The sequence below is a fragment of the Pistacia vera genome, unplaced genomic scaffold (assembly GCF_008641045.1).
Source record: "Pistacia vera cultivar Batoury unplaced genomic scaffold, PisVer_v2 Contig224, whole genome shotgun sequence".
NCBI classification, from domain to species: Eukaryota; Viridiplantae; Streptophyta; class Magnoliopsida; order Sapindales; family Anacardiaceae; genus Pistacia; species Pistacia vera.
The window spans coordinates 160,127-186,938 of record NW_022196029.1 but is presented as its reverse complement, the minus strand read 5'-3'; the positions used below and the strand labels follow the sequence as shown (position 1 = coordinate 186,938).

At 33.4% G+C, this 26,812-nt stretch overlaps 2 protein-coding genes and 1 pseudogene across 2 annotated transcripts; 2 read left to right on the top strand and 1 right to left on the bottom strand.

The window, feature by feature from the left end:
* The first annotated feature begins 6,379 nt into the window (after positions 1-6,379).
* Positions 6,380-7,462, top strand: LOC116130730 (glycine-rich protein 2-like). Its single transcript, XM_031416440.1, has one exon. The coding sequence runs from the start codon at positions 6,495-6,497 to the stop codon at positions 7,101-7,103; it is 609 nt and encodes a 202-aa protein (XP_031272300.1). The 5' UTR covers positions 6,380-6,494; the 3' UTR covers positions 7,104-7,462.
* Positions 7,463-9,732: 2,270 nt separating this feature from the next.
* Positions 9,733-11,903, bottom strand: LOC116130729. Its single transcript, XM_031416439.1, has 4 exons — positions 11,857-11,903; positions 10,967-11,034; positions 10,645-10,727; positions 9,733-10,095 (listed from the first exon to the last, which is right to left on the bottom strand). Exons 1-4 carry the CDS (start codon positions 11,901-11,903, stop codon positions 9,949-9,951), a joined length of 345 nt encoding a protein of 114 aa, XP_031272299.1. The 3' UTR covers positions 9,733-9,948.
* An 866-nt stretch (positions 11,904-12,769) lies between these two features.
* Positions 12,770-18,264, top strand: LOC116130728 (annotated as a pseudogene).
* Positions 18,265-26,812: the final 8,548 nt, after the last annotated feature.

The following is a 26,812-nucleotide window of genomic DNA, read 5'->3' as shown; positions in this document are numbered from 1 at the left end:
GAAGGTTGTTGGTGTAGTATTATTCAATTAAGTTTGAGTAAATGTGATATAGACTTTTGGTTAGCCTGACCCGGAATTCAGATTGCAGGGCCCAATGTATATTTAACCAAAGGCTAACCTGATGTTGTGGGCCTAAAATGGGCCAATGCCTTGTCAGAATAGTGCTCTTAATAGAATTCCAATTTCATTGATAATATACCAATCTTGGCATTCTGCTAGCTGCAGGAAGATGCTTCTGCAAATTGCAAAACCACCATTTCATAATCATCACGCATTTAAAAAAATAATTCTTTTGAGAGGGTTCCAGTTCCCGGGAATGGAAATAAAAATGGAACCTGTTTCCACTTTCCATTTGAGCTGTGGGGGCAAGCACAGCACACACACAGAGTATAGCACTTACTAATTGAAGATGATGAAAGTTATATGACCATAACAAGAAAGTTTTCCCAGGGAGAAAAGGGCAGGTAAATCGACAACTTCTGTAAAAGAATCTTTACTGAAATGATATGTTGACTGCTCAGTTTAGCTTTGATCAAAACAACTCTTTTAAAACAATTTTTTCTTTCTCTGCTGTAAATTTGATTCAACCCCTCACTTCACACCAGTCCGATGTTGTGGGGCCAACTTACAAGATCTTAAGATCTTATAATTATTGGCCAAATAAAAAGTTGAAAAGAATCGATTGAAACTGAAATCCGCGATTACTTAAGGTTTGATTTCGATTTTTATCCAAAATCAGTCATCAACGGGTAAGTTTCAGTTTCAAATTTTTGAAACTGTTATTGTGTAATTCCAATTTCAGTTCTTATAGTTAGAAACTGGACTAATATAAAATAAAATTAAAGAATAAGGAGTTAATAAAAACTTTTGTATAAAAAATAATGTGAATATATTTATATTTATATTTCATAATATTTAAAGTATGTTGGTTTGACTTTTGAGAATTTATCTTTGTAAAGTAATGGAGTTTATAATTTTGATTTTATAATTTGTAATTTTATTTTTGTTAACAAGTTCCAGATGGGGGGCTATTTGTAAGTTTTTAAGAGTTTTTTTTGCTGTTTTAAAAACTTTTGGGGGATCATGAATTTTATTAGATACACAGAACCGAAACCGTTGTTATAGTTTCCAGTTCTGGATACTCGATTCTGGTTCTAAATTTCAAGAAACTGTCAGTTCCGGTTCCTTCAAAAAATATAGGGTATCCGAAATCGAATACCCTTAGTTGTTACCCCTATTAACAATGAAAGAGAGACTTAAACTCAGGATCTTTTAAATAATACACTTAAGAGTATTTGTCGAACCACACAACTACCCAGACGTAATTCCAAACCTTCTTCATCGCCTCATTTATAGATTGGGTTAGGGTTTTGCAAAATTATCCGCTATCCGAACTGAACATGTTAACCGAACCAAATTTTTTGGGCACCCAAAAAAGTCAGTTCGGTTTCGAATAGTAATTCATGAGATACCCGAATTTTCGATTTGGGTATTATTAAAAATACAACCAGGTACTCGATACCCGGTTTAATTAAAAAAATAAAAAGTAAAACAATTTTTCCTTTTTTGTTTGACTCATAACGAGAGCCCCAAATTAATTTAACCCTAAAACGCAAATTTTTCTCTAGTTCGCGTCCTCTTCTTCAATTCTTCCTGCAGGTTCTATCTTTGTTGTTTTGTGTGGGCAACAAATATTGTATATTGTTGTTTCTAATAGTCTTGTCGTTGCTTTTGTAAAGGTCTTGGTGTTTTGTAAAGTGTGACTCCGTGTTATGTTGAGTCAAGTTGAATTAAAAATAAATGAGTTCAGTTAGTGATGTTGTCTCATGCATGTGGGTTTAGTTTTTGGATATTAAGATTATGTTTTTTGGTCTTGAATATTATTAAGATCTAGAAAAGAAGACGATGAAAAAGAGAGAGAAAAGTAGTGAAGGAGAAGAAATGGAGAAGACGAAAAAGAACGAGAAAAGCAAAAGGGGAAGAAGAAGCAAAGGAAAAATTAGATGATGAAAGAGAAATGCTCAAATAAAGGAGAATAAAACGAAGAAGAAACAAAAGATTGGGGAAGGAAAAATGAAATTTACATTCTACCCTTTAAAAGTTTAATTAATTAGTAACCATTTAAAATTGGGGTTATAAGCCGGGTAACCGAAATCAATCCGAATATTCAGGTATCTGGATTTCTAGGTACCCTAAAAACTGGTTCGTTTTTTGGTACCCAATTAAAATGGCAAACCAGATCGGATACCCTGTTTTGCATAGCTCTAGATCGAGTAATGGAGAAAATATATCTAATTAACTTTATCTTCATATTTTTCATTTATTTACCATCATTATCATACTTGTATATTGTTGCAACCATATCTTAGCTATTGATTGAATCAGGGTCCAATTTGCTGCTAGATTTAGGGTTTATTTTATATTAATCTTTGAAAAAGAAAAAAAAAAAAAGTAATAAGCGAATTTATTAGTGTCACCTTTAAGGTTTGTCACAAAAACCTTTTTCTCCTCAGTTTTGAGAAAGTAACACTACTACCCTAAATGGCGTTAATGATTCAAGTGGTAGAAAAGACATTCGGAATAAATGTTGATATTTTTAGTAAAACAAAAATTCTTGTTTTGGTTACTAGTCACATTTATTCAGAAAGTATTTTTTTTATCCTTTGTACAATTACATTTAATTGATAAAACCTCTATTTGGGATGTCAAAAACAGAAGTGAGAAAATTGACAGCATAAGGGGGGTAAAGTGTTAGTTTTGTATGTTGGAGGGGGTATACAATTTTTATATGTTCGTATTATTTGAAAGCAAATAAATTATCCTGAAGCGTATGTGGATAAGGTTGAGGAAGAAAAAGGATCTTGTGTCCTGCAAAGTCGTAACTGAATTTGAATAGTGACTGATGATTTGTCAATTTCAGGTTTACAATAACTAGGACAATAGGTAAGAGGGCATTGTTGTCATTTTCTACAATAAAAAACAGGTTGCACTTGCAGTTGCAGAGTGCCGTCGTATTGTACTGCCTGACTTCTCAATGAATAAGCTTTGACCACACCCCGACTCCCGTCCCGGACGGACTTGGATAAGCATAAGCTATCAAAATCACCTTAATATTTAATTTAATTATTTCAAAATTATTATCAAATTCGATTTTATACATCTTTAAAATTTCAGATATATATATATATATATATTTTTTTAATTTTTAATTGAATACATCTTGGGATTAAGATAGAAAGATGAGACGAGAGTTTAAATTTAAGTTAAAAATAAAATATCACAACCCAACCCAAAACTAAAAACCCTAATTTAATTAAAGTCTTATTATAAATATAATAATAATAATAATAATAGGAAAAGGAATAGGATTATAGGAAGATTATACATACGAATTATAATCTTATGGACAAAAGATAAAAAGGAGCGTTAATTCAAAATCTTTATTTCACATCAATTAAGAATCAAATCATCACTTATTTATATAATTTTTTTTCGAATAAATATATTTTAGGGTTAAAGTAGTCTAATTAAAATCATAAAAATATTATTTAACATTAAAAAGAAAGAGTTCATTTAATATCAATTAAGAATCAAATCATCGCTTATTTATATAATTCTTTTTTTCAAATAAATATATTGTAGGGTTAAAGTAGTCCAATTAAAATCACAAAAATGTTATTTAACATTAAAAAGAAAGAGTTCATTTCACATCAATTAAGAATCAAATCTTCGCTTATTTATATAATTTTTTTTTGAAAAATGTTATCCTTATAAAGACTCATATAAAGAGGGCTATAAAGTGACATTATCCAGAAAAAAAAAAAACAAAGAAAAAACGGAAAAAGAGAGAGAGAGAATGAAATCATGAAAATTAAGGGTGAGAATTATCTTTGTATGTCCCCTTTGTATGTGTCTTTGTAAATCTAGCATTGTTTTTTTTTTTCAAATAAATATATTTTAGGGTTAAAGTAGTCCAATTAAAATCACAAAAGTGTTATTTAACATTAAAAAAGAAAGAGTTTACGACTTTTTTCCACTCAAATAATGGTTTAATAATACTTTTTCACCCATCAACTTTTAAAATACCACTTTACTATCCGAATTTTTTATAACGAATAGAGAATAAACTCGGTCTAAACTGTTGAGACTTTTAAAGAAGAGAGGTTGATGAGTCTTTTGATGATGGAAGATTGGATTTTACTGGTTAAGATTGATTAGAATTTGACTTAGAATGGATGACTATGTAAACTCTAATAGCTCGATTGTCTATTATTGACGAATTTGATGAAAGTAAAATTTAAGAGGTTTTGATGAGTGATGTTATAAAATCACATCAATGTCAAAATAAAAAATAAAATAATATTTTAAAAATATATAAATAGAAAACTTTGCTAAGAAAAAGAAAAAGAAAAAAAAGTAATAATGGGTATCAAGGAGCGAGTCACGTTGGATAGGAAACTAAAAAGTTAATTATAATTAATCGTAATTAATTTAGAATTATAATTGATAATTAAATTGGAAATAGATTTGGGGGAAGAGAAATCAGCGGTGTCAAGTCCCATCCAACACCATGCACATTATCATATAATATTATAATGCTTTGTTTGACCGGTCTACCAAACTTTTCTTTTTCTATCTTACCTATTTTACCCCTATTGATTTTCTAGCAAAATAAACGTCCCCTTGCAGATTGGACAGAACAGTCTTTTCATCAGCTTTTTCTTTTTCTTGTGGGCCCCTACCCCTCCTGTTCTCATCCACACATGTCTTCATGGGATTTTTTTTAATTCGTTAAAACTCCTCGACGTCGATCTCCCAAAAATACCCTCACTGTTGGGAAGATATTTTCATTGTACAGTAGAGTGTTATGCTGCGTTTGGAACTGTTATTTTTTTTTTGAAAATTCCTTTTGAGTATAGTGCTTTTAATTTGTACACAATCTTTACGAGGGAATAACAAATACCTCCTTTACCCTCACTTATAAAGTATTTTTTAACAATGTTTTAAAAACTAATCCGGGGCAAAACTAACCAAACTGATCGAGTTTCAGGTTGACCAATTGAACCGACCAATCGAACCGATAATTTCATTATGTTGATGTCAGTAAAAACAAATTTCATAATGCAGAATTCCAGATTACAAATTCTTGAAAAAAAAATCCTTAACAAGCATTATCAAACATCAATACAATCTCTATTACAACTAATAACAAATCAAAATAACAAAACTCATGAAGAAATCACATAATAATTAATAAACATTCTAGCAAAAAATGATCTTTTTCACCCAATGATTAAATTCCAAAATCCATAATTTCTGATTACAAATTCCATAGAGTGGTACTTGACGATCTCGATTGGAGACATGAAATTGAAATGAAAAATATCAGAGAGATGAAATGAAGTGGAAATGGAGATATGAAATGAAAAAGATTAGAGAGATGAAATGAAGAGGAAAGCTCGATTGGTAACTATTGACGTTGACCGGAGCTGTTGTCGAAAATGAAAGCAAGCTTATGAAGATGATAAAACAAGGCTATAGGCTGTCATTGAAGTGGAAAATTGGAAATGAGAGAGTTAAGAAAGATGAAATGAAGAAGTTAAACAGAGATGAAAGGAAGAGATCGAAATCGAGTTCAGGGACATAAAAGAGAGGGAGGGGGGGTGGTTATGTTTGACCTAGTTTTTCCTAAGAAATAGTTAGATCGTCGGGTTGCTACAATGTCCTCGGTCCAATCATGGTTATTTTAGGTGAAATCAACCCTTGGTTTTTAGGCTATCCCAGCCTGGCTCACAGGTCGGGTCTCTGTCGAACCGAGTTGGGTTTCAAAACAATGCTTTTTAATACAAAATCTATCTTATGTTATTAAAATAATAATTGAAAAAAATTCATAAATTTAATAATAAAAAAAACTATTTACTTGTCATTTTAAATTCATAAAATTTTTATTTCAATTATGAAAGTATGTTACATTTAAGGGTGAAATCGTACTTACATTAAAATGTTTTTGTGAGAATTTATTTTTTATATATATTTAATATTTTATTGAAAATTATGGAACTTTTGTTAGCTTTATAAAACTTTTGGGTGAGTTGTTATTTTCACTAAATCTGAAGGAGGCATCATTATTCGCTGAACTCAGTCTTTACTTTACTAGTTAAAAAAAGAAGGCCGAGCCAAACACATCCTTAAACATGCAGAAACCGATTTATGATCCAACGGTGAAAGAAACGTGAAGAAAAATCCCCAGCCGTGTGATGAAACTGTCAAAAAAATAGGCAGGCCATCGCTTTGATTACCACAAAAGGACGGTAATTAATTAAACCCACGTGGCAGGCACACAATTACCAAGTTTTTTCAATATAAGTACTCGCCTTCAGCGTCCAGCGAGAGCCACACCTTCCTAGAGAGAGAGAGAGAGTTTTCTCAAAAACAAAAGCATCTCTAGGGTTTTTAGGGTTAGGGTTTTCTATTTTTTTTTCCCTTCCAAAATCATGTCTACTGAAAGGGTTACTGGAAAGGTTAAGTGGTTCAGTGACCAGAAGGGGTTTGGTTTCATCACCCCTGACGATGGCGGCGAGGACGTCTTCGTCCATCAATCCTCGATTCGATCCGAGGGTTTTCGCAGCCTCGGAGAGGGCGAGGAGGTCGAGTTCTTGATTGAATCTGATGGGTCGCGCACCAAGGCGGCAGATGTGACTGGCCCTAATGGCAGTCCTGTTCAAGGTGGAGGTGGCGGAGGTGGCCGTGGAGGCGGCGGACGTGGTGGTGGAGGCCGTAGCGGAGGCGGCGGCGGTTATGGAGGTGGTGGGTACGGTGGTGGAGGCTATGGTGGTGGTGGCGGTGGGTATGGAGGCGGACGAGGAAGGAGTAGTGGTGGTGGTGGGTATGGCGGCGGCGGCGGCGGCGGAGGTGCTTGTTACAACTGTGGACAGAGTGGTCATCTGGCTAGGGATTGTCACCAGGGAAGCGGCGGCGGTGGAGGAGGAAGGTATGGTGGAGGCGGCGGCGGCGGCGCTGGAGGTGGAGGTGGCGGTATGAACTGCTACAACTGTGGAGGGTCTGGGCACTTTGCAAGGGAGTGTCCTAATGGTGGCCGTTGAGTTGGGTCTAAGTGTAAAAATTGATCTTTTTACATAATATTCTAGCTCTTTAGCCATTAATTTAGGTTCTGTTTTTGTTTGGTTTTTGGTTTGATGACTCGTGATAGTATCGGTTTTTTTTTTTTCTTAATTAAGTTTGGTTATGGTTGGGTGGGTTTGTTACAGATCTCTGATGTTTTGATGGTTCATGGTGACTGTTTCTCTGTTTTATGGGTTTTTAATCTAAAATCAAAATCAGTGTTGTGAGGAAGAAGAAGGGCAGTAGAGAGAGAATATGAAAAGGGAAAGGTTGAAATCGGTGTTAACTCTCACTGTTTATACAAAATATATATCAATACAAGCTGGTTTGGTTGGTTCAATCGTATTTGTTTATTTATTGATTTTGATTTTGAATGTCATTTTTTGTTGTGAAGAAGGAAAGTAGAAGAGACCTTGAAAATTTAAGTCTCGTGGGTGAAAAAAAAAAAAGCCTTGAGACTTGGTCATGAAAGTGACAGATTTGGTTTATGTTCCTATCTTTTTCTTTTCTTAGGTTTATTTTCTAGATTATTTGAATATTGTGTGGGGACGTTTTCCAGATGTGAAAATGGCTTCACCTGCTCTTTATTGAAAAGGTTTAAACTGATTGGCATGTACAAGCATCTGAATTTCCACTATATTTGGTCACTTAAGGTTGGATTGGATTACTCTCTTTGATCCATATTCCAGGCTTATCTAAATTGTAATTGCATTTAATATGTATGGTTTAACGACACTGAATATGCTTTAGCTTCAACCTGCATAACCTTTGTGATCTTTGTGGGGAACACTTTCCTGGAATCAAGCCTTTTATGAGTTACTTACTCTACAATATTATTATAATAGAGTTTTGTTCTATGACCTGAACAAAGCAGAGAGGGAACTGATGCTGCTCCTCCATTAGTTATTATTGGTTTAGTTATTTAATGCCTTGAGAATCGACCGAGTAAACCAACGGATGGCAGTTTCAAATATCTGTATTGGACTCGAGGGTCATGGTTAAATGACTTGGTTCTGATCCACTTTCTTTATGGGCTGGGCTCTAGGGAAACCCAAAGGGCCAATGAAGAAATGCTTTTTTAACACAAGTGTACTCAAAAGTAGGAGACAAAACAATAGATTAAGGTGAGCGTGAATTGTGAAATCACAAAGATTTCAGGTCAATAATATTATTAAAGCATGTATTATCAAATAAGAGTTAAAAGTAATTGGTGGGTGAGTCAGCCATTAGTCACCCCTGTTTACTATATTTTGGAAATGTTTAATTGTAGGTGCATGCACTTCTATATGAAAGATTATAGACATTGGTGAAAGAAAAGGTGTGTAAAAGGGGGCAATAATTCTTCTCAAGCATAAAAATGTGCTAAACCATGTGACTTAATGAATTTTGATTATTATATCATAACAAGGGGAGATTGAAATTCACCAGGATGGGTGTCCTTAGAACTTGTGCCATGGGCTCTTTGTAACACTCAATACCCAAAAATATTATAGTAGCGTTATTCATGCCCAACTTCTTTCCCTCCCATGTCTCTCGCAACAAAGTTAGGAGGTTCACAAACAAATAAAACTGGCAAACTTATATACCAAACATCTATCAGAATAACCACTACTGAATAGTTTGATGGTAAAACAGCAAAGAGCTCTAACATAGGTTCTTGAGTTCGAGCCCCTTAGACAGTAAGAGGGATGATCATTGAGAAGATTTATCCGTTCGTTTACTTTAGGGCATCGAGAAATTAATTGAAGTCTGTGCAAATTGGTCTGGACACCTCCGGTTAAAAAAAAAAAAAAAAAAAAATCAATCAAAATAACGTAATGGTGGTAATCAATGTCTTGTTAATAGAATCTATGGCTTCGTTAAATTATGAAAGAATAGTTCTTTTTCTGACATTGCTGTGGACGATACAGTTGATTTTAATCTCTGTTTGCAATAGAAAGTTTGTCATTCTACTTGTGTGTTCTCTTAACTTTGTTGTGGGGAACTGTGTATTGAGAAAGGAAGAAATACAAAATGTCAAAATAAGATACAATTTTACCTTAATTAATCCAATATGAAGATGAACACATAGTTTTGAAGAAGAACATCAACCATTACCAGTGGCAAAAGATAGAACAATAGGTTTACTCACATGAACAAATAGTTTTTCTGAAACATCCAAAATGTGCTAAAACCGAGTGACTTTTTACCCCACAACACAACACACAAAAGGCAGCCATGTCTCCACATCAGTGTCTTGTTGCCTAGCGAACAAAGAAGGGAACAACAATGTAAGTAAAAGAAACTCATCAATCGGGCTTCAACTGAAAAGATATGATTATAATTGTAATTTTTAAAATTTTCATGATGTTCTTCGTTTGAATCAGTTTTAAAATTTTAAAAACCGAAATAGAATCTACCATCATAGAAAATTCCAATTAAACCAACCCAAACAATAATCTATAATAGTAATAGTAAGGTTTCATAGTTTAAACGGTTTATAGGCTTTACCCAGGTTCTGTTTTCCAAAGACCACGTCAAGAAGTGCTTTTGAGCAATGTTCTGTTTATAATTTTGCCTCAGAACAAAAATAGCATGATGCATGGTAACCCTACGAAGAAACCACGCAATCTTTCTAACTTTGATAAACTAAATCAGAGGGCTCCTATACGGTGGAGAAAGTTAAAACAAGCATGGATGCAATGGAACTTTAGCTTTGGGAAGCCACAAATTATGTTCAACAACGACGTTTCAAAACATTTCATAAGAGTTTCTCTTGATGGCTTGTGACATATCCTGTACAAAACATTCTGAATTCCGGCCTACTTGTTCTAGTTGCCAAAGTTTTTACACGCTAGGTCTTACATCAAACTGCAAAATTTCCCCAGTGGATGTTTTTCTTTGCGAATTCAAGTCTCCGAGTTTAACTGGTGGCAAGGTGCTTAGACATTGTGAGTCCATCCAAGGTAAAAATGCTCCTTCCTTACACAAATTCTGAACAAAAATAAACAAATCATGAAATGTCTTTATGAAATTCCTTTCACAATAATCACAAATGTAAAATGATTGGGTACTAGCTGATGATTCAACAGAGTGCCTACAAGATTCAATTTTTTTATGAAACAACATAAGAACTTGTGGGATCAGGTACTCGGGACAACTGTAAGTGAACTTTCACTAGACCCTTCAAGGAAGCCACTGCAATATTATATGTTGAAATAATATAATGTACATTACCAAAATATGCAAGTAGCCAGAACATCATACAAGAGAAAAAAAAACTTTCATCTACATGCAGAAGCCATAAACAGACACAAATTTACGTCAGAAGTGAATATCTGCATATTCCAACTTTCTACTGTTTGTCAAGCAAATTAATTCTATTCTATTAATATCAGTTCAGTAGCTATTCTCATTTAGTTGGGCAAACTGACAATGCACTATCATTCAAAGTATCAAATTATCAACCTAAAATAGTGTCATACTCTGTGATCTAAAATAAAAGATCCATTTAAAGTCGTGAAATTGCAATAAATCATACACCTTCAACCAATAGAAGAATCCACGTAAGAGATTCAAAATTTTACGTCGATCACGTCCAGCCTGATTTACCTTTTTTGCAAGACCTGCAAGGAAACATATAGTAAATTAACATTCTATGAGAAAAAAATCCCTTTAACTTAATGGAACTGATATACATATAAGATGCAAGACAAAGCAAAAAATATTTAAAATGGAGTCATGGAAGCTGTGCTGAAGTAGAAGCATAAAAAAGCACAAACCTTCACAGTTTGATGAAGAAAACTATAAATAATCATAAACATTCCATCCAATAACAGCTTGCTTCAGTAAACTAAGGTATCACCTTGAAGCAAATCCTTATTTTTTGATGCCACTCTTGTTGGATGTAATACAGAATTATAGGAAGCCCCACTATCACCACACCATCAAATCAGTTTCCCGATTGCCCCTTAACCTTCAAGGTTTTATCAGAAGTGATACCCACAATAGAATTCATAGATAGAGCCAAAGCATTACCTTCCGAGTTGGGTATCTCGTCGCCGTCAGGAGTGGGTTCACCTTTCTTAGAATCGTCATCTTCCCACACCAAAAGAATCTGTAAGGACTTGCTCTTACAACAGTGATTTGGGCCGAACTTTTCATCACATCTAAAACAAAGCCCCATTTCCCTCTTATACTGGATATTAGCCTCCGAAAGACACCAGAAATTCTCTCCTCTAAAGCTCGAAGCCCCCATCTACAACATTCTCTCTCTTCTGTCCGGTGGTCAAGCCGACGTAGAATGGAATGATTCTGGGTTTTTTGACGAATTAGGCCACCAAACGGGTCGGGTTAAATCTAGGTAATAGATAATTTAGAATAAGGCTCTCTTACCCCTTGGGCTTTAATGAACTTGGGCCTGCATTTTTCTAAAACCCAATTATTTTCATCTACCCTATGGCCTGCTCAATAACTTCCTAAAGTGAATTGGGCCTAATCAAACGTAATTCAGCCCTAATCTCCTCCTTAAGCCCATTGACAAAGACACCCATTAACATTTCCTCACCCAACTCTTTTAATGGCGCCGTATGAGCGTCAAATTCTTTCCTGTACTCAGTCACCGTTGACGTCTGTTTTAGCGCCACCAGAGCCTCATGCGCAAAGCCTTGGAATGACGGTCGGAATCTGGAAATTAGAGCTGCCTTAAAATCCTTCCATGACCTGAATGGTTCTTATGATTCTACCCATCGGTACCAATTCAATGCTCTTCCTTCCATGAACACGGTGATAACTTCCACCATCTTCGATGCTTCATACCAGTTTATGGAAAAATAACGATCTGCCTGAAATGTCCACCCAAATGGATCCTTTCCATTGAAAATTGAAAGTTCAAGCTTCCTGAATTTCTTATCCTCTTTTCCGGTATATCCATTGTTTTCTTGCCCCTATTCTCTATCAATGCCGGAATTGTGATTCTCCGAGGACGATGAGGACTTCTCCTTCTCCCTGTATCATTTTCCATCCCTTTCTTCCCTCATCTACATTACTTCTCGTATCTCCGTCAGATACTCCTTAACGCTCCCCAAATCGGTCTTCATCAACTCATGTCTTCCTTCACCGATTTCATTTCTTTTTCATCATTATCCATTATGTTCTCCACCTTTGATTTTACTATTCCCTAGCCAAGCTCTAATACCAATTTGATGGAGCCTCTTGTCAAATTGAACCAAAAACCAATGGCAATACATAGAAGAGCAACAAGCAAGAGAACACACAATCTGATATGAATTTTATTAGTATTAATAAAAGGATTAAAATAACAATTGAAGAATAATAGCACTCAACAGGTAGATTCCCAGTAGTTCGAGGAGTTGGGGAGCCTCCCTTAATGACCTATGAAGAATTTCCTTGATAATCACCTCACACTCTCTCTTTTTACTATACACTAGTTACCCTTTACTAACTGACACTAAATTCATCCTCTAAATATCAGCCATGTGTTTATTCTTTTCAGCAAACTCAACTCACACACTCCACACTCACTACCTCTTCACACTCACTGCCCTTAACGTCTATTCTTGCCTTTCAACTTATAGACCTTGCTAATGGATGGTCTATCAGGAAGCTGAAAGCTTTTGCTTAAGAAAATTTTGGAGAAAGATGTAGGATGGATATTATGCCTCCATCTTTTGTTAATGATTGCATGGCAAATGAGAAGAGGAGAGCAAAGATTAATTCTTCTAAGGTATGTATTAATAATTTTTGTGCAAATTTCATTGGAATGTCTAGTGTTGAACATTTTGGAATAGTGGCGGATTTAATTAATGACAAGTGGGGACCACGGCCCCCACTCAAACTTTAAAAAATTTCAGATTCTATATATATTTATATTTATTTGCATTTTATCCCTATAGAACTTTGACATTTTGGGAAAAGAACGGGATTTTTATTTTTTATTTTTGGACTCTTATCAATTACCAGNGCACTTTCCAAGTTGTATATTTAACTATGCATATGTATAGTTTTCATAAATTTGATACAATTTCAAACAATGCGTTTATTATTGTTATATTGATACCATTTAACATGACTAGTCAAGTAATCCATAGAAGTAAAATGTAAATTAGTTTATTTTAGTAAGAGTCTATCTTTTAATTAATTATTTTGTTTATATCGAACAAATTTATGTGTAGACACAAGTAATTCATAGGATTCTGAATTTTGTTATTAGAATATACTTATATTACTTTTGTTTGACCTTAAAATTGTAATGCCCAAAATCTAATGGTTCTTTATTGCCCTCTAATCACGGATTGGTACTAGAAATTGATACAAGATGGAATTAACAAAGATGATCAATGAAACTACAAATAGAATGTAAGCATAAGGTGTTGAACAGTCAAATTGTCTTCCCTCTATTCCTTGAATTCCATCTTGTATACAAGGTGCTTGATCATGGGTGGTTACCTTACACACTAAACTTAGGAGTCATGGTTTATCGCTTTTTAGGTCATGGGGCATATTCACATGAATTTTTTTTTTTTTTTTTTTAATCTCTACCACAATTTGAGGGAAGTGGATTGCAACATGCCCTTATATGGCTTTTAGGCTTCTTTACTGAATTGGATTTGAGTCTTTTGGTTTGGACATGTCTTCACTCTTTGACCTTAGGCGGTTAGGCCTGGGCCCTTTAATTTTAAGACTAATATAAGCCTTCCAAATCGCTAATTAAGAGATTTTAGTAGGTTTCTTTGAGGCGGTGACGGATTTTATTAATGACGTGTGGGGACCACGGCCCCCACTCAAACTTTAAAAAACTTCAAATGTTATATATATTTATATTTATTTGCATTTTGCCCCCTATAGAACTTTTGACATTTTGGGAAAAGAATAGATTTTGATTTTGATTTTTGAACTCTTACCAATTCCCGGAACAACAATGCACGCCAAGAACCTCTCTTCCCCCTTTCTCTCATGACGCAGGTGCTCTAAAGACTAAACTCTCAAGTCTCTCTCACTGAACTCTCCTTCCAAGTCTCCAACAACACTAATTTTCATCAATTTATCAAAAGGTAATGTCCCTAATCCTAAATCCTTATTTTTCTCTGTTCAATCGATGTTTTACAGTTTTAGAACTTTTGTTATTGCATTCTTCTAACAAAATTGAGTATTATATATTTAGAATTTGAGATTTGAAGTATAACTAAACCTAAATCCTGCTCCTAATGGCCAACCAGAGTTGTTGAAAGGGCCCTTACCATTTCGCTAATGCGGCAATGCCCAAACGTTCCCACGCCTACTCGTGAATTTTGAGAGACAAGGGTGTTCCTGTAAACCTATTGGCAACCCACATTAGTTGACACAAACCATCAGAAGTCTCTCTGCAGACTGTAGTACCTTTCCCCTATTGTTTCTCCCTTATAGTAAAATATTCCTAAGAAGCAATATGTCCCAGTAAGAGACTAAGAGTAGTGTCAAAGAATCCGAGCCTAAATTTCCCATATAGTATAATATTCTTAATTGAATAATTTTAAGAAATAATGTTATCCATAAATCAAATTGAATGATTTAGTTATGACATCTTTATGTTCATGAGATGACAATGAATTATGTGGCTGTTTATAATTAGGTTGTTTGTTGTTGATTATTGTTTATGTTTAGTAAAAGAACTGCACAAAATATATTAAAAAAAAAAAAAAAAAAACCCTATCCTTTTACTGTATCAAATAAATTATAAGTTATATGGTTTGTGGTCCCTTATGTTTGTTTGTGGTTTGTGGTCCCTTGATGTTTTCTTTATTGCTTCTCTAATGTTTGTAAGGCCATCACAGGTTTATTGTTAAACAAAGTACAAACCAGTTTCAAATATTTTTTCTTGTTGCAGGGAGATCTTTGTCTATTCTTGAAAAGAAAATGAACACTGAAACGATCCATAGTTGTGAGAATACTTAATAAATATATTAGAACATTGGCACAAATAAATACAAACATGATCAGGGGACCACAAAGCACAAAAATGGCAAAACAAAGCACAAAAATGGCAAAAGGCTATTGACTTGCATTAAATAAAGTAAATAAGATTTTTTCAAAACCTCAATGCTCTCTTTTGCCTTCTCCTTGAACTCAATGCAAATGTGTAACTGAAAGTTATATCAAAAGATGCAACAATGATAACAAGTTTATGTTACAAAAACTTATTATCAACATAAACAGCAAAAACTTATTACAAAAGCTTACTAAAACTTATTATTAACATAAACAACTAATTATTTCTAGAACTTATTACAAAAACTTATTATCAACATAAACACACACACACACACAAAAAATAAAAAAAAATAAAAAACTTTAAAGATGCATATTTAAGATTTTTAATCAAGCACAATGAAAAAAAGGACAAAAAAAAAATATTAGGTCTTTGTTACAATATCAAAAACTTTTTAAATTTTATAAACATAAACAACTAATTATTTATTGTTTGTGTATCTTTTCTTTCATCCTCATTAAATTACTTGACTAAATCAAATTTTATAAAAAGAGTTGACTTCTTTTTTTCTATAAATATGCATGATTCATGTTAAATGAGTCTAAAAGGAATTAAAACACACAAAATATCATATTCTTATTGTCTTTCCATTACTATGTATGTAAATCACTATGGGTTACTATGTATGTCTTATTGTCTTTCCATTACTATGTATGTAAATCACTATAGGTTATTATTCTTGTACAATTTCTTATTGTGTTATTTGTTTAAAACTTCTTATTAGGTTTGCAATATGGATAAATTTCTCAAAAGAAAATCAACAATAGACCAATCATCCTAACAGTCCAAGAAAGTAAAGCCAATGATAAAGAAAATGATCCATTAAAAGAAAGTTATGTAGAACTAGAAGCCATCTTGAAAGATCTTCCATCTGATCCAATTCTACGACCTAAAATCAATCATTATCATCCTAATTATAGGGATGCAATTCGAAGATTTTACTTGCAAAAGAGTTGTTGCTAGCCTCGAAATCATGCATTTCCACTGACAAAATTTGGAAAAGGATATTGTCGATTTAATCCTGCTTGGTTTGATATGTATGGCGATTGGCTTGAGTATAATGTGACCAAAGATGTTGCATTCTGTTTGTATTGTTATCTTTTTAGACCTGCCATTATAAGCTAAGCTGGTAGTTACGCTTTCGTTAGTCAGGGATTTTGTAATTGGAAGAAACCAGAACGCTTTCAAATTCATGTTGGCCAGCCAAGTAGTGCTCTTAACCAAGCACGACAGAGTTGTGTGAATTTAATGAATCAAAAGCAACATATCAAAGTGGCTCTATCTAAGCAATCAGATCAAGTTAGGATTGAATACCGAACTCGCTTGACTGCATCCATTGTTTGCATTAGATTTCTTTTGCGTCAAGGGTTGGCATTTCGTGGTCATAATGAAACAGAAGACTCAAAGAACCAAGGTAACTTTCTAGAACTTATTAATTTTCTAGCTAAACATAATGAACATTTTAAGAGTGTTTTTTTGAAGAATGCACCTAGGAATCTTAAATTGATAGCACCAGTGATTCAGAAAGATATTGTGAATACTGCGGCAAATGAAACCACAAAAGCTATCATTAGTGATCTTGGAGATGACATATTTTCAATTTTAATTGATGAGTCTCATGATGTGTCAATTAAAGAACAAATGGCTATTGCCATACGTTATGTAGATAAAAAGGGTCATGTACTTGAGTGCTTTCTTGGCATTGTACATGTTAGTGATACAACTGCAGTATCACTTAAGATGGCTCTTGAGTCATTATTTTGTAAGCATGGATTGAGTGTGTCAAGATTACGTGGACAAGGTTATGAGGGGCAAGTAATATGCAAGGAGAATTTAATGGTCTGAAAAGTTTGATTTTGAGGGAGAATGAATATGCTTATTATGTTCACTGTTTTGCTCACCAACTTCAGTTGACACTAGTAGGCGTTGCAAAAAATCACATTTTTGTTGCTTCGTTTTTCAGCTTGGTTACTAATTTGATAAATGTTGTTGGAGGTTCATGCAAGCGTCGAGACATGCTTCGAGAGAGCCAAGTTAATAAACTTGTTGAAGCGCTAGAAATTGATGAAGTTAGCAAGGGAAGAGGTTTGAATCGAGAGACAAGTCTAAAACGAGCTGGTGATACACGTTGGGGCTCGTATTATTATACATTGATCAACTTAATCCCTTTGTTATCCTTTGTGGGTGATGTGCTTAAGGTTATTGAAGAAGATGGTTTAAATCCTGAACAAAGTGGTGAAACATGTAATCTATTAGATTTAATATAATCCTTTGATTTTGCATTTAACTTACATATGATGAAAAGTATATTGGCAATTACTAATGAGTTGTCACAGGCATTGCAGAGAAAAGATCAAGACATTGTAAATGCTATGGCCCTAGTCAAAGTTTCCAAACAACGGTTACAATTGTTGAGAGATGAAGGATGAGAATCTTTGTTGAGTGAAGTTTCTTCATTTTGCCAAAAGCATGGTATTGCCATTTTGAATATGGATGATATGTTTGCAATTCAAGGGTGGCCACGACGGAGAGTTGAGCACATGACAAATTTGCATCACTATCGAGTTGAATTGTTTTATACTGTGATAGATGTGCAACTTCAAGAACTTAACAGTCGTTTCACTGAGGTTAGTACTGAGCTGCTTCTTTGTATGGCATGTTTAGATCCAAGTAATTCATTCTCTGCTTTTGACAAGCATAAGTTGATCCGTTTTGCCTAGTTTTATCCATCTGATTTTTCTGCATTTGAGTTGATGGTACTTGAGAACCAGGCTAAGACTTATGTTATTGACATGCGTTCTTGTGATGAATTTGCTAAGTTACAAGGAATTGGTGATTTGGCTAAAAATTTAGTTTGGTTTAAAAAAGACATTTTGTATCCATTGGTGTATAAGCTTGTGAAACTTGCATTGGTTTTACCAGTTGCGACTACGATCATTGAAAGGGTTTTTTCTGCAATGAATCTTATGAAAAGTTGGTTACGCAATCGAATGGGAGATCAATGGATGAATGATTGTTTGGTTACATATATTGAGAAATATGTATTTGATACAATTGATGATGAGATGATTATCCAACGTTTTCAGAATATGAAAACTCATCGAGGACAATTGTAGAAAATTTGTGTTTTTGAAGATATGTATTTGTATTTTGTAACTTTTTGTTGAAGCTCATCCTAATGAAAAAAAAGTATGGTTATGATTGGTTTAATTTTTTTTTTTTTGTTTTTTTTTATGCCCCTATCAAGTGAAATTCCTAGATTCGCCACTGACTTTGAGGCTTTACTTTATTGGATCTAATGTTTGGAACTTCTCATGATTCTATCTTCTTTAGAATCAATATCCTTTCCCAATTTTGTATGGTCCCTCAATTAAGAGATTTTATCTCTTTCTTCAAAAGTTGTTGCTATCCTCTAGGTCTCCCAAGCGCTACTGGTACTTCCCATTGTGTTTGGAATAATGCTACATTTACACCACTTTTTTACACCATTTTCATTATACTATGATGTAACATATGTCACAATCACACAAATTTTTAATTATTTTTAATTTTTAATATTATAATAGAATTTGTGTGGTTATGACATATGCCACATTATGATGTAATAAAAATAGTGTAAAAGAATGGTGTAAATGTAGCATTACTCTTGTGTTTGAAGGTTCCAAGAAATTGATTTCATCTTCTTTTTATGGGGGGAGGAAGCTAAGGTTCATTCTAATTCAAGTAAATCTTGAACCACATCATTCAAATAGGTTTTGAATAGAGATGGGCGTTTCGCCCGCCCTAATGGGGATCCACCCCAACCCGACCCGATTAGGGAGGGGATTTCTCGAATTTCTTGGGTGACAGGTCAGAGGTGGATAGAAAAAAAATCCCCTCACTTGGGGATGGGGCGGGTATAGGGGGTTAGTTTTCCTCAATGGGGACCCGCCTTGCCTCACCCCCAAAAGCCCCATAAAACCCTGACCTGTGTCACCCCCAACTGCCTCATGAAAACCCCACCCCGTGCCGTCCCCGACCCACCCCGAAAAATTGCAGCCCAGCTCCTTCTTTTATACAAAAATGTAATATTATTATTATATATCTAAATACCTCTTTTTTATATAATAATGTATATATTATTATATATCTAAATGAAATATAAAATAAGTCTCTTATATATAGTATTCCAATACATATACATGCAATTTAGTTATTTCATCTTATATTAGATTAATAAATATTATTAATCTAAAACTGTTTATATAATTTAGATATCATTTCATCATTTGATTATTAATTTGAATGAAAACAATATGACTTAAAAAGTGCAAGTATCTTCTTCAATGCTTCACATTATTAAATTACATCATTTACTATCTTTAACTAAATGTGAATAAAATATATTTCAAAATTTTATAAATTGTCTGAAATACAATTTAGCTTATTTTAAATAAGATGAATGATTATGTAATATAATTTCTTAAATTTAGAATTTATTTTACCATATTATATCCAAAGTGGGGCAATAAATCAAAATCTGGTTTAATCATATTGTTATATTAATTTTTTTAAACTATGTTTAATGGTTTACAAATTACATTGACTTGTTAATCATATTGTTATGTTCATGATGTTGAATTGTTGAATTATTGCACTATTACATAAATTAAGGTAATTGAGTTTCTCTTCTAAGTAAATTATCTAAACGTTGGGAACATTTTAGGAGAATTATACAAAATCAATATTAAAAAAAAAAAGTTCTAAATAATTCTTATTAGCCATTCGAGGAAAATTCCCCACTGAGATTACCCCGACTCGAGGAGGAAATCCCCATGGGGATTAATACCCGTAATTCCCCGACCTCCAGGTCAGGATGGATGACATCTCATCCCCACAGAGCGGGGGTGGGGATTCCTTTACATCCTTGTGGGGATGGGTGAAACCCAAGGAGTCGGGTACGGTTCCAAGGACCCCAATCCTTAGCCCCCCATCGTGTTGTGCCCATCCCTAGTTTTGAACTTGTTGATAACTTAAATCTCTAAGGTCATATGTCATTCCTCTTCCGTTCTTCTTATGTGCCTCTTTTGTTCCTCACATAGGTTTTTTCTGGGATGATTGATGTAGAGGACCCGAATTAGCTCAAAATGTCTCATTAAAGAACCCAAGGAGATAAAACCTGATTGAGGAAAAGAGTGCAGTGCACATTTTGTTTAATTTATGAATGTTGATTAGAGCTGAGTCTTGTTTTTGATGAGGTATCTTGGAGCTTCTTTTGATGAAGTCATAAATAGGAAGCTGGGGCTTGACAATGTTTAGCCTTCAACCGATTCCTTTCCATGTGACTTCAATTGCTGGGGTGCATTTAGGAGGTTTTATAATGAATTCGGTTGTTAATTATTTGCTGAAAGAAAATAAAACAAAAGATAAAATAGTTTTGTTTATTAAGTCTCAAAAGAATGACCTTCCCACAAAATAAAATAAAAAGAAATAAAAGAAAAAACAAGAGATTATGAACACTGGAGTCAAAGGTGTCTGCGAATGGAGATGACAATGAAGATGCCTAGACCACCGACGGCTCATGGGGTAGTGGAGATTAGCGATTGCGAAATTTATTTTCGAAGGGACATATTGGTAGCTGTGACTGTGAAGTGGGGTTTGTTTTTATAAGGGCGAAGTTTATTTTGTAACTATGTTGGGTAAGTTTTCAGGGTTTGTTTTGATAAGTGATGAGGACATATTTGCGCGTGCAGCTTTTAAAACTTTTTACAATCTCCAATAAAAATATGCCATGTCGCTATATAATTTATACTAATGTGAATCTGGTCAAAATTTATGGAATCGTAAAGAAAACTCCATAATCAAACTGATTAGACCAATTTTCTATATTAAATCCGAATAGTATTGGACATGTTTGGCTTATTATTTCTGTCCATATTCTCAAACTTATTTTATAAATAATATTTGGTATATTATTCCAGAAATATTATCCTATTCTTTTAATTACTTTTAGACTCCATAAGGTTATTAATTTCATTAAATACACTCTGAAAAAAAAGTTTAAAAATTATTAAAAATACCCCCGTGACCCATACTTGCCAGATTCCAACAACCACCGTCGGTGGTAGCCGAAATCTGTACAACGGCCTACCTGTCGACCAGAAATGGCCGGAAGTTCATCGATCTGGCGTTTTTCGGTCAGATCCACCACGGATCTGATCGGAAAAGACTAGATCTGGCCGTGAACGACGGCCAAAGAAATGACCATTGTTGAGGTCAACGACGACCAAATCTTGGCCATCGTTTTGGCTTTTTCCGACCGTCGCGGCCACAACAGGTCGTAGATTTGGCCTTTTCCGGCCAGATCCGTGGTGGATCTGGCCGGAAATCCATAAGGATGTGTTACGACACAGATCCGACCGGTCTGTGTCGTAACGTGATTTTTCGGTCAGATTCCGATGGTGGTGGCCAGAATCTGGCATTGCAAATGGTGGAGGTGTTTTTGTCATTTTATATATTAGGCTATTTAATTAAATTAGCAAACTTAGGGGTTTTTTCATAAATTTTTAAATTTTACCTTGTAATGCCCTCATATCCAACTATCCAATATTATTTCCAAAATCTTATCCAAAATGATAAACCAAACACATCCATTAATACCTATTTGATATCTGAATTGACCCGATCGATTAGGGTAAGTTTTTTGGGTTGGCTCGGATCTCCTTCGAGTTTGTGCCCAACCCTATCCAAAAGTTAAAACAATGCTTTTAGCATGCCTTATTTTATTTAATGTGGAATTGACGGAATCAAATTAAATACTACGATTTTTTTCAAATATGTCCAAACAGTTTCAACTCACATTAAAAATGGTGATATTCAATCTAGCTGAGATTATCTCTGTGAGAGCTAGTACCTTTTTTGGTATTAGAGCCAATATGTATATGAAGGAATCATCCATTCCTTCATATACATATTTATCCATGTTTGCTGCTTCTGTAAGTACTGAATTCCCGAGATCTTCTTTTTCTAAAGCTGATAGTTTATATCAAATCTCTTATATCCCAAAAAACAAAAAAAAATATAGGATACAATTCCCCTTATTATAAATCCCTAAATTGCTTTTACTAAACCTGTCGCTTCTCTATCTAGAGCTTTTAAAACCCTTGTTAACCCATCAAGAAAGTCTGTAAAAAAATATGTGCAAGCCACTTGTTTTGACAAATGTCATACTGCTTAAGAACAATATGTTACTTTGGAAATCCTTCAGGCCTCCATATCTTAGTGGATTCATGAAGGATATTCTTATATATACTTTGATGCTATTAAATTTGTTATGTCCTATTGTGGCAGAAAGAGACTTCTAGTCTCTGTTTGAATTGCTTTACTGGATACTAGTTTTGTCCACTATCAATATGCTTGTATAAGAACAACACATACAACTCTGAATGCTGGAACAACAATCATGACACTATTTCCCTAATTTAATATCTCATTATCAGACACGCATTGTTCAAAGAGTAATACTACACATACATCATTTTCATACAACATTATGTGATAAGATATGATTGGCTAATTTAAAGTTAAAATTAAACTTTCACCCAATCATATCTTGCCATATAATGTTGTATGAGAAATATTGTATGAGAATGATGTATCTGTAGTATTATTCTTGTTCAAAAGCACTCAAAGTTCAACTACAAATAACTAGCACTGAATTAAATCCTGACAGTATCATGGCTACCTTGCCTTACTAGATGGTATGGTGGATTCAAGACGATGCTTTTGATCTTGCTCTTCCAACAACTACAGACACTTTATTGCTCACCATTGATTCCCAAAATACTCCTTATTCATATTCCCAAACAAATTTCAAAAGATGAGTTGGTCAAATTATTACCAGAATCTTGGGTAACCAATTATGAGTCACTTCACAAAAAAGAAATCCCTATTGTTTCAACATACTTAACAATGTAGGACAATGGTGATGGCACTACTACCATCAGATTTAAATCTCCAACAGCTCCAAGTTCTCCACTCTTGAGTTTCTGTCGGACTCAATTCATGATTAGACCTGTTTCACCAGTCACAACTGAATGAGAAGTTGGACTTCCCATCAATTCATTCAAAACATGTGGTGTTCCTATGTATCATTTATATGATCCAACTACAGGTCATAAACCTCTTGACCTAGACTATCAATGTTTAGATGTTTAGAAGATCCTATTTGAGAACCAAATGAGAATTATGTTCCCAGGCAGAAAAGGCAAACAAAAATATGCAGCCAAAAGGATATTAAATCCATATTTAAAGAAAATGATTTAGAAATTGGTCTTCTTGATCAACCATTAGGCAAATTTGACTACTATGTCAAATATGCCCTACCAATTTAGAAAAAGCCCACAATAAAACCCTCATGGGAATCTGATACGTACACCTGCAAACAAACTAAAACCACAACCAAAAGGCAACAGTTCTCACACAAATCACACACTCACTGTCAATCCACAACCAGAAAACACAAGGACAAAAGTGATAAAAACTCAACACAGTTTGTATTAATCTGATACTTGAATGAAACAGAAATGATATGTGATGATTGGAATGTAACCCACAACCCTGGCGTTTCGAGGAGCCAGGACCCTCCACTGTTTTATCAATACCAAAAAGATGATCCTACTGCGAGACCCTCGCTGCTCTTATATACAGTTCCCCTTTCCACAATTACCGTTACTCACACAATTCATATTCTCAACACAGACTCTCAACCATGACACTCAACCATGACACCTGTACCTTGTGGACCCTGCTCCCTTAACAACCTTCCTAATGTCTATTATGCCCTTTACGGTTGTAAACCTTATGTATGGGTGGTTTATCAGAATCCTTTGCGGACCCTAATCCTCGACTTCCCTCAACACCTTAACAGTCTGTTGATTCACCATACTTTAAGACACATTTGCCTTTTTACAAACAAGCCTTAAAATGGATAGCTAAAGAGAACAAGACAATGGCACCTTCTCTTGTTTCTCCTCCTTCATTCCAATCTATTATGATGTTTAAGTCAATTGATCCTCAATCCTCGAGAACAAATTTCTATTATGAGAGTCTTTTCTAATCTCCATTAGCAACCAAAATTTATACATTCCCCAACTATACAACTTGACAATTCAAAGCTAAAGCTTTCTCAAGCTGAATCGATTCTTAATTGGCAAACAGAAAATGTCATAGCACAAAACAAAATGATGACCAAAATTGAACAAAAGATTGACTTGGTTACTCATCATGTTGACTCTCAAATTCAGAATCTTACCATGTTAATTACAAGATTGTAGAAGGAAATTGGTCAGTTTCATCAAGAATTGCTACAGTTAGCCTGAACCACTCATGGATATTTATTACTCATTTTGCTAAAAAAGATGCAGAAAAGCGACATCTCAAAGCTTAGTTAGCATCTCTTCAACAAGAATGGCTTAGGCAAAAACTCAGGCAGCCACAACTAGCTCCTTCATCGTGCACTGTTCCTAGTCCTTTTGACTTCTCTTCTATCTGACAACTTTCTCTTCCACCATTTCCAAAAATTAGTCAACCTCTAGTTTCACCCCAAATGTCTTCAGGTGCAGGACTTGCTTTTGGAAATATAGAACAATTATATGCAAGACTTTATAAAGAAAGAGATGAAAAATACAAACACGAAAGAGATCAAAAAAGGCGAGAGAGGCAAACAGCCAGAACGGCAGAATCCTCCCGAAACCATACTAATGTTCAACTTGAACCCTCTTCTCCTCTTCATTCAACTATAATCTCCAACTACAATGAGAAGTTGGCCCTTATATAGGCCTTACAAATGGCGCCAAAAAATACATGAAGGGTGATACATGAGAGGCAATACAAGGTAATTGAAATTCAAGATAATAATAAAGTATGGGACACAATTTAATTAATCACGATAAATATCCCCTAAAAGTCAAAATGCCTACAAACACAAGCAAGAATCATTTTGGAGCCCTCAAGGATGTCAATCTTATCTTTGCCAAATCGGGAATGTCTTGAGCCGCCCATGTCATAATTTTGTCCCCTCTATTAAATGCCTCAATGTGCATATCAGTATGGGTGAGCGGTTCTGGGTACCCTCCATTTTCCGGGAGAACCGGAACCGGAACCGCATAGTACAGGTTCCCAAAAAAATGAACTGGAACTGGAACCGCACAGTGCAGGTTCTTCAATTCAAGGAACCGGAACCTAAAATGCAGGTTCCTGTTCGTTTCCAGGGTACCTTATAAAAAATCAATTACCCCCCTATTAGTTTAAAAAATGACAAAAATACCTTAAAAGTTTACAAATACACCCCTAACAAATATACTATTTGGGTTTAGGGTTTAATTATAATGTAATATTATAATTAATTAAATTGTTAATCATTTAATTAAGTATTGTAATATTGTTTATAATAAAATGTTATAATTAATTAAGTAATCATGCCATAAATTTATAATGTAATGTTATAATTAATAAAATTCTAATCATTTAATTAAGTATTGTGTAAATTAGTAAATTAACTAATGTTTATATATATTCATAATCAATTAGTAATCATTTAATTATGTAATGTTATATAATTATATATCTAACTATAATAGTAAATGTAATGTTAAATTAATTAATTAATCATACTTAAATCTATAATTTATATTATAATTAATTAAATTTCAAATCATTTAATTAATATACTATGTTTATAATGGAATGTTATAATTGATTAAATATCATATTATAAATATATAAGGTATGTTATAATTAATTAAATTTTTAATAGTTTAATTAAATAATGCAATAATATAGTAAATTACTAATGTTTAATGTATAGTATAAATTCATAACTAATTATGTAACCATTTAACTATGTAATGCATAATTAAGTAAGTGTCATAATATAATGTAATATAATAATGTTATAATTATTGAGTAATTATTTAACTATAATGTAATGCTTAATTAATGTTTATATGAAATGTTTATAAGGTAATGTTATAATTAATTAAATTTCTAATCATTTAATTAAGTATTGGCTAATGTTTATGTAGTAAATTAGTAATTACTAATGTTTAAAACAATTATCATAACTCATAATAATTAAGTAATCATTTAATTATGTAATGTTATAATTAATTATATGATCATACTATGTGTAATGTTATAGTAAATTAAGTAATCAGATTATAGATCTTTAATTTATTATTATAATTAATTAAATTTTAATCATTTAATTAAGTAATGTATAAATAATAATAATTAATTACTAATGTTTATATGTGATGTTATAATTATAACTAATTAAGTATAATTTAACTATGTAATACTATAATTAATAAGTGATCATAATATAAATTAATGTAATAATGTTATAATTAATTAAGTATTATTTAACTATAATGTAATATTAATTAATTAAATTTCTAATCATTTAATTAAGTAATCATTTATTTATAATGTAATGTTAATTAATGTTTATAATTAATGTCATAATTAATTAAATAATCATCTATTATGTAATTTATAATTATTATGTAATTAACTAATCATACTATAATGAAATAGTGAAATGTTACAATGAATTAAGTAATTTATAAAGTCTTTATATAATATTATAATTTTAATAATCATTTAATTAAATGTAATGTTACA

What these genes read in the sequence shown, in the direction of transcription:
- LOC116130729 (XM_031416439.1), bottom strand. Translation starts at nt 11,903, where the DNA reads ATGGTGGAAGTTATCACCGTGTTCATGGAAGGAAGAGCATTGAATTG. An exon ending in GAAGGAAGAGCATTGAATTG is followed by an intron (nt 11,035 to 11,856) that starts GTACCGATGGGT and finishes GTGTGGTGATAG; the next exon opens with TGGGGCTTCCTATAATTCTG. An exon ending in GATTCTTCTATTGGTTGAAG is followed by an intron (nt 10,096 to 10,644) that starts GTGTATGATTTA and finishes ATTTTTGTTCAG; the next exon opens with AATTTGTGTAAGGAAGGAGC.
- LOC116130730 (XM_031416440.1), top strand. Translation starts at nt 6,495, where the DNA reads ATGTCTACTGAAAGGGTTACTGGAAAGGTTAAGTGGTTCAGTGACCAG.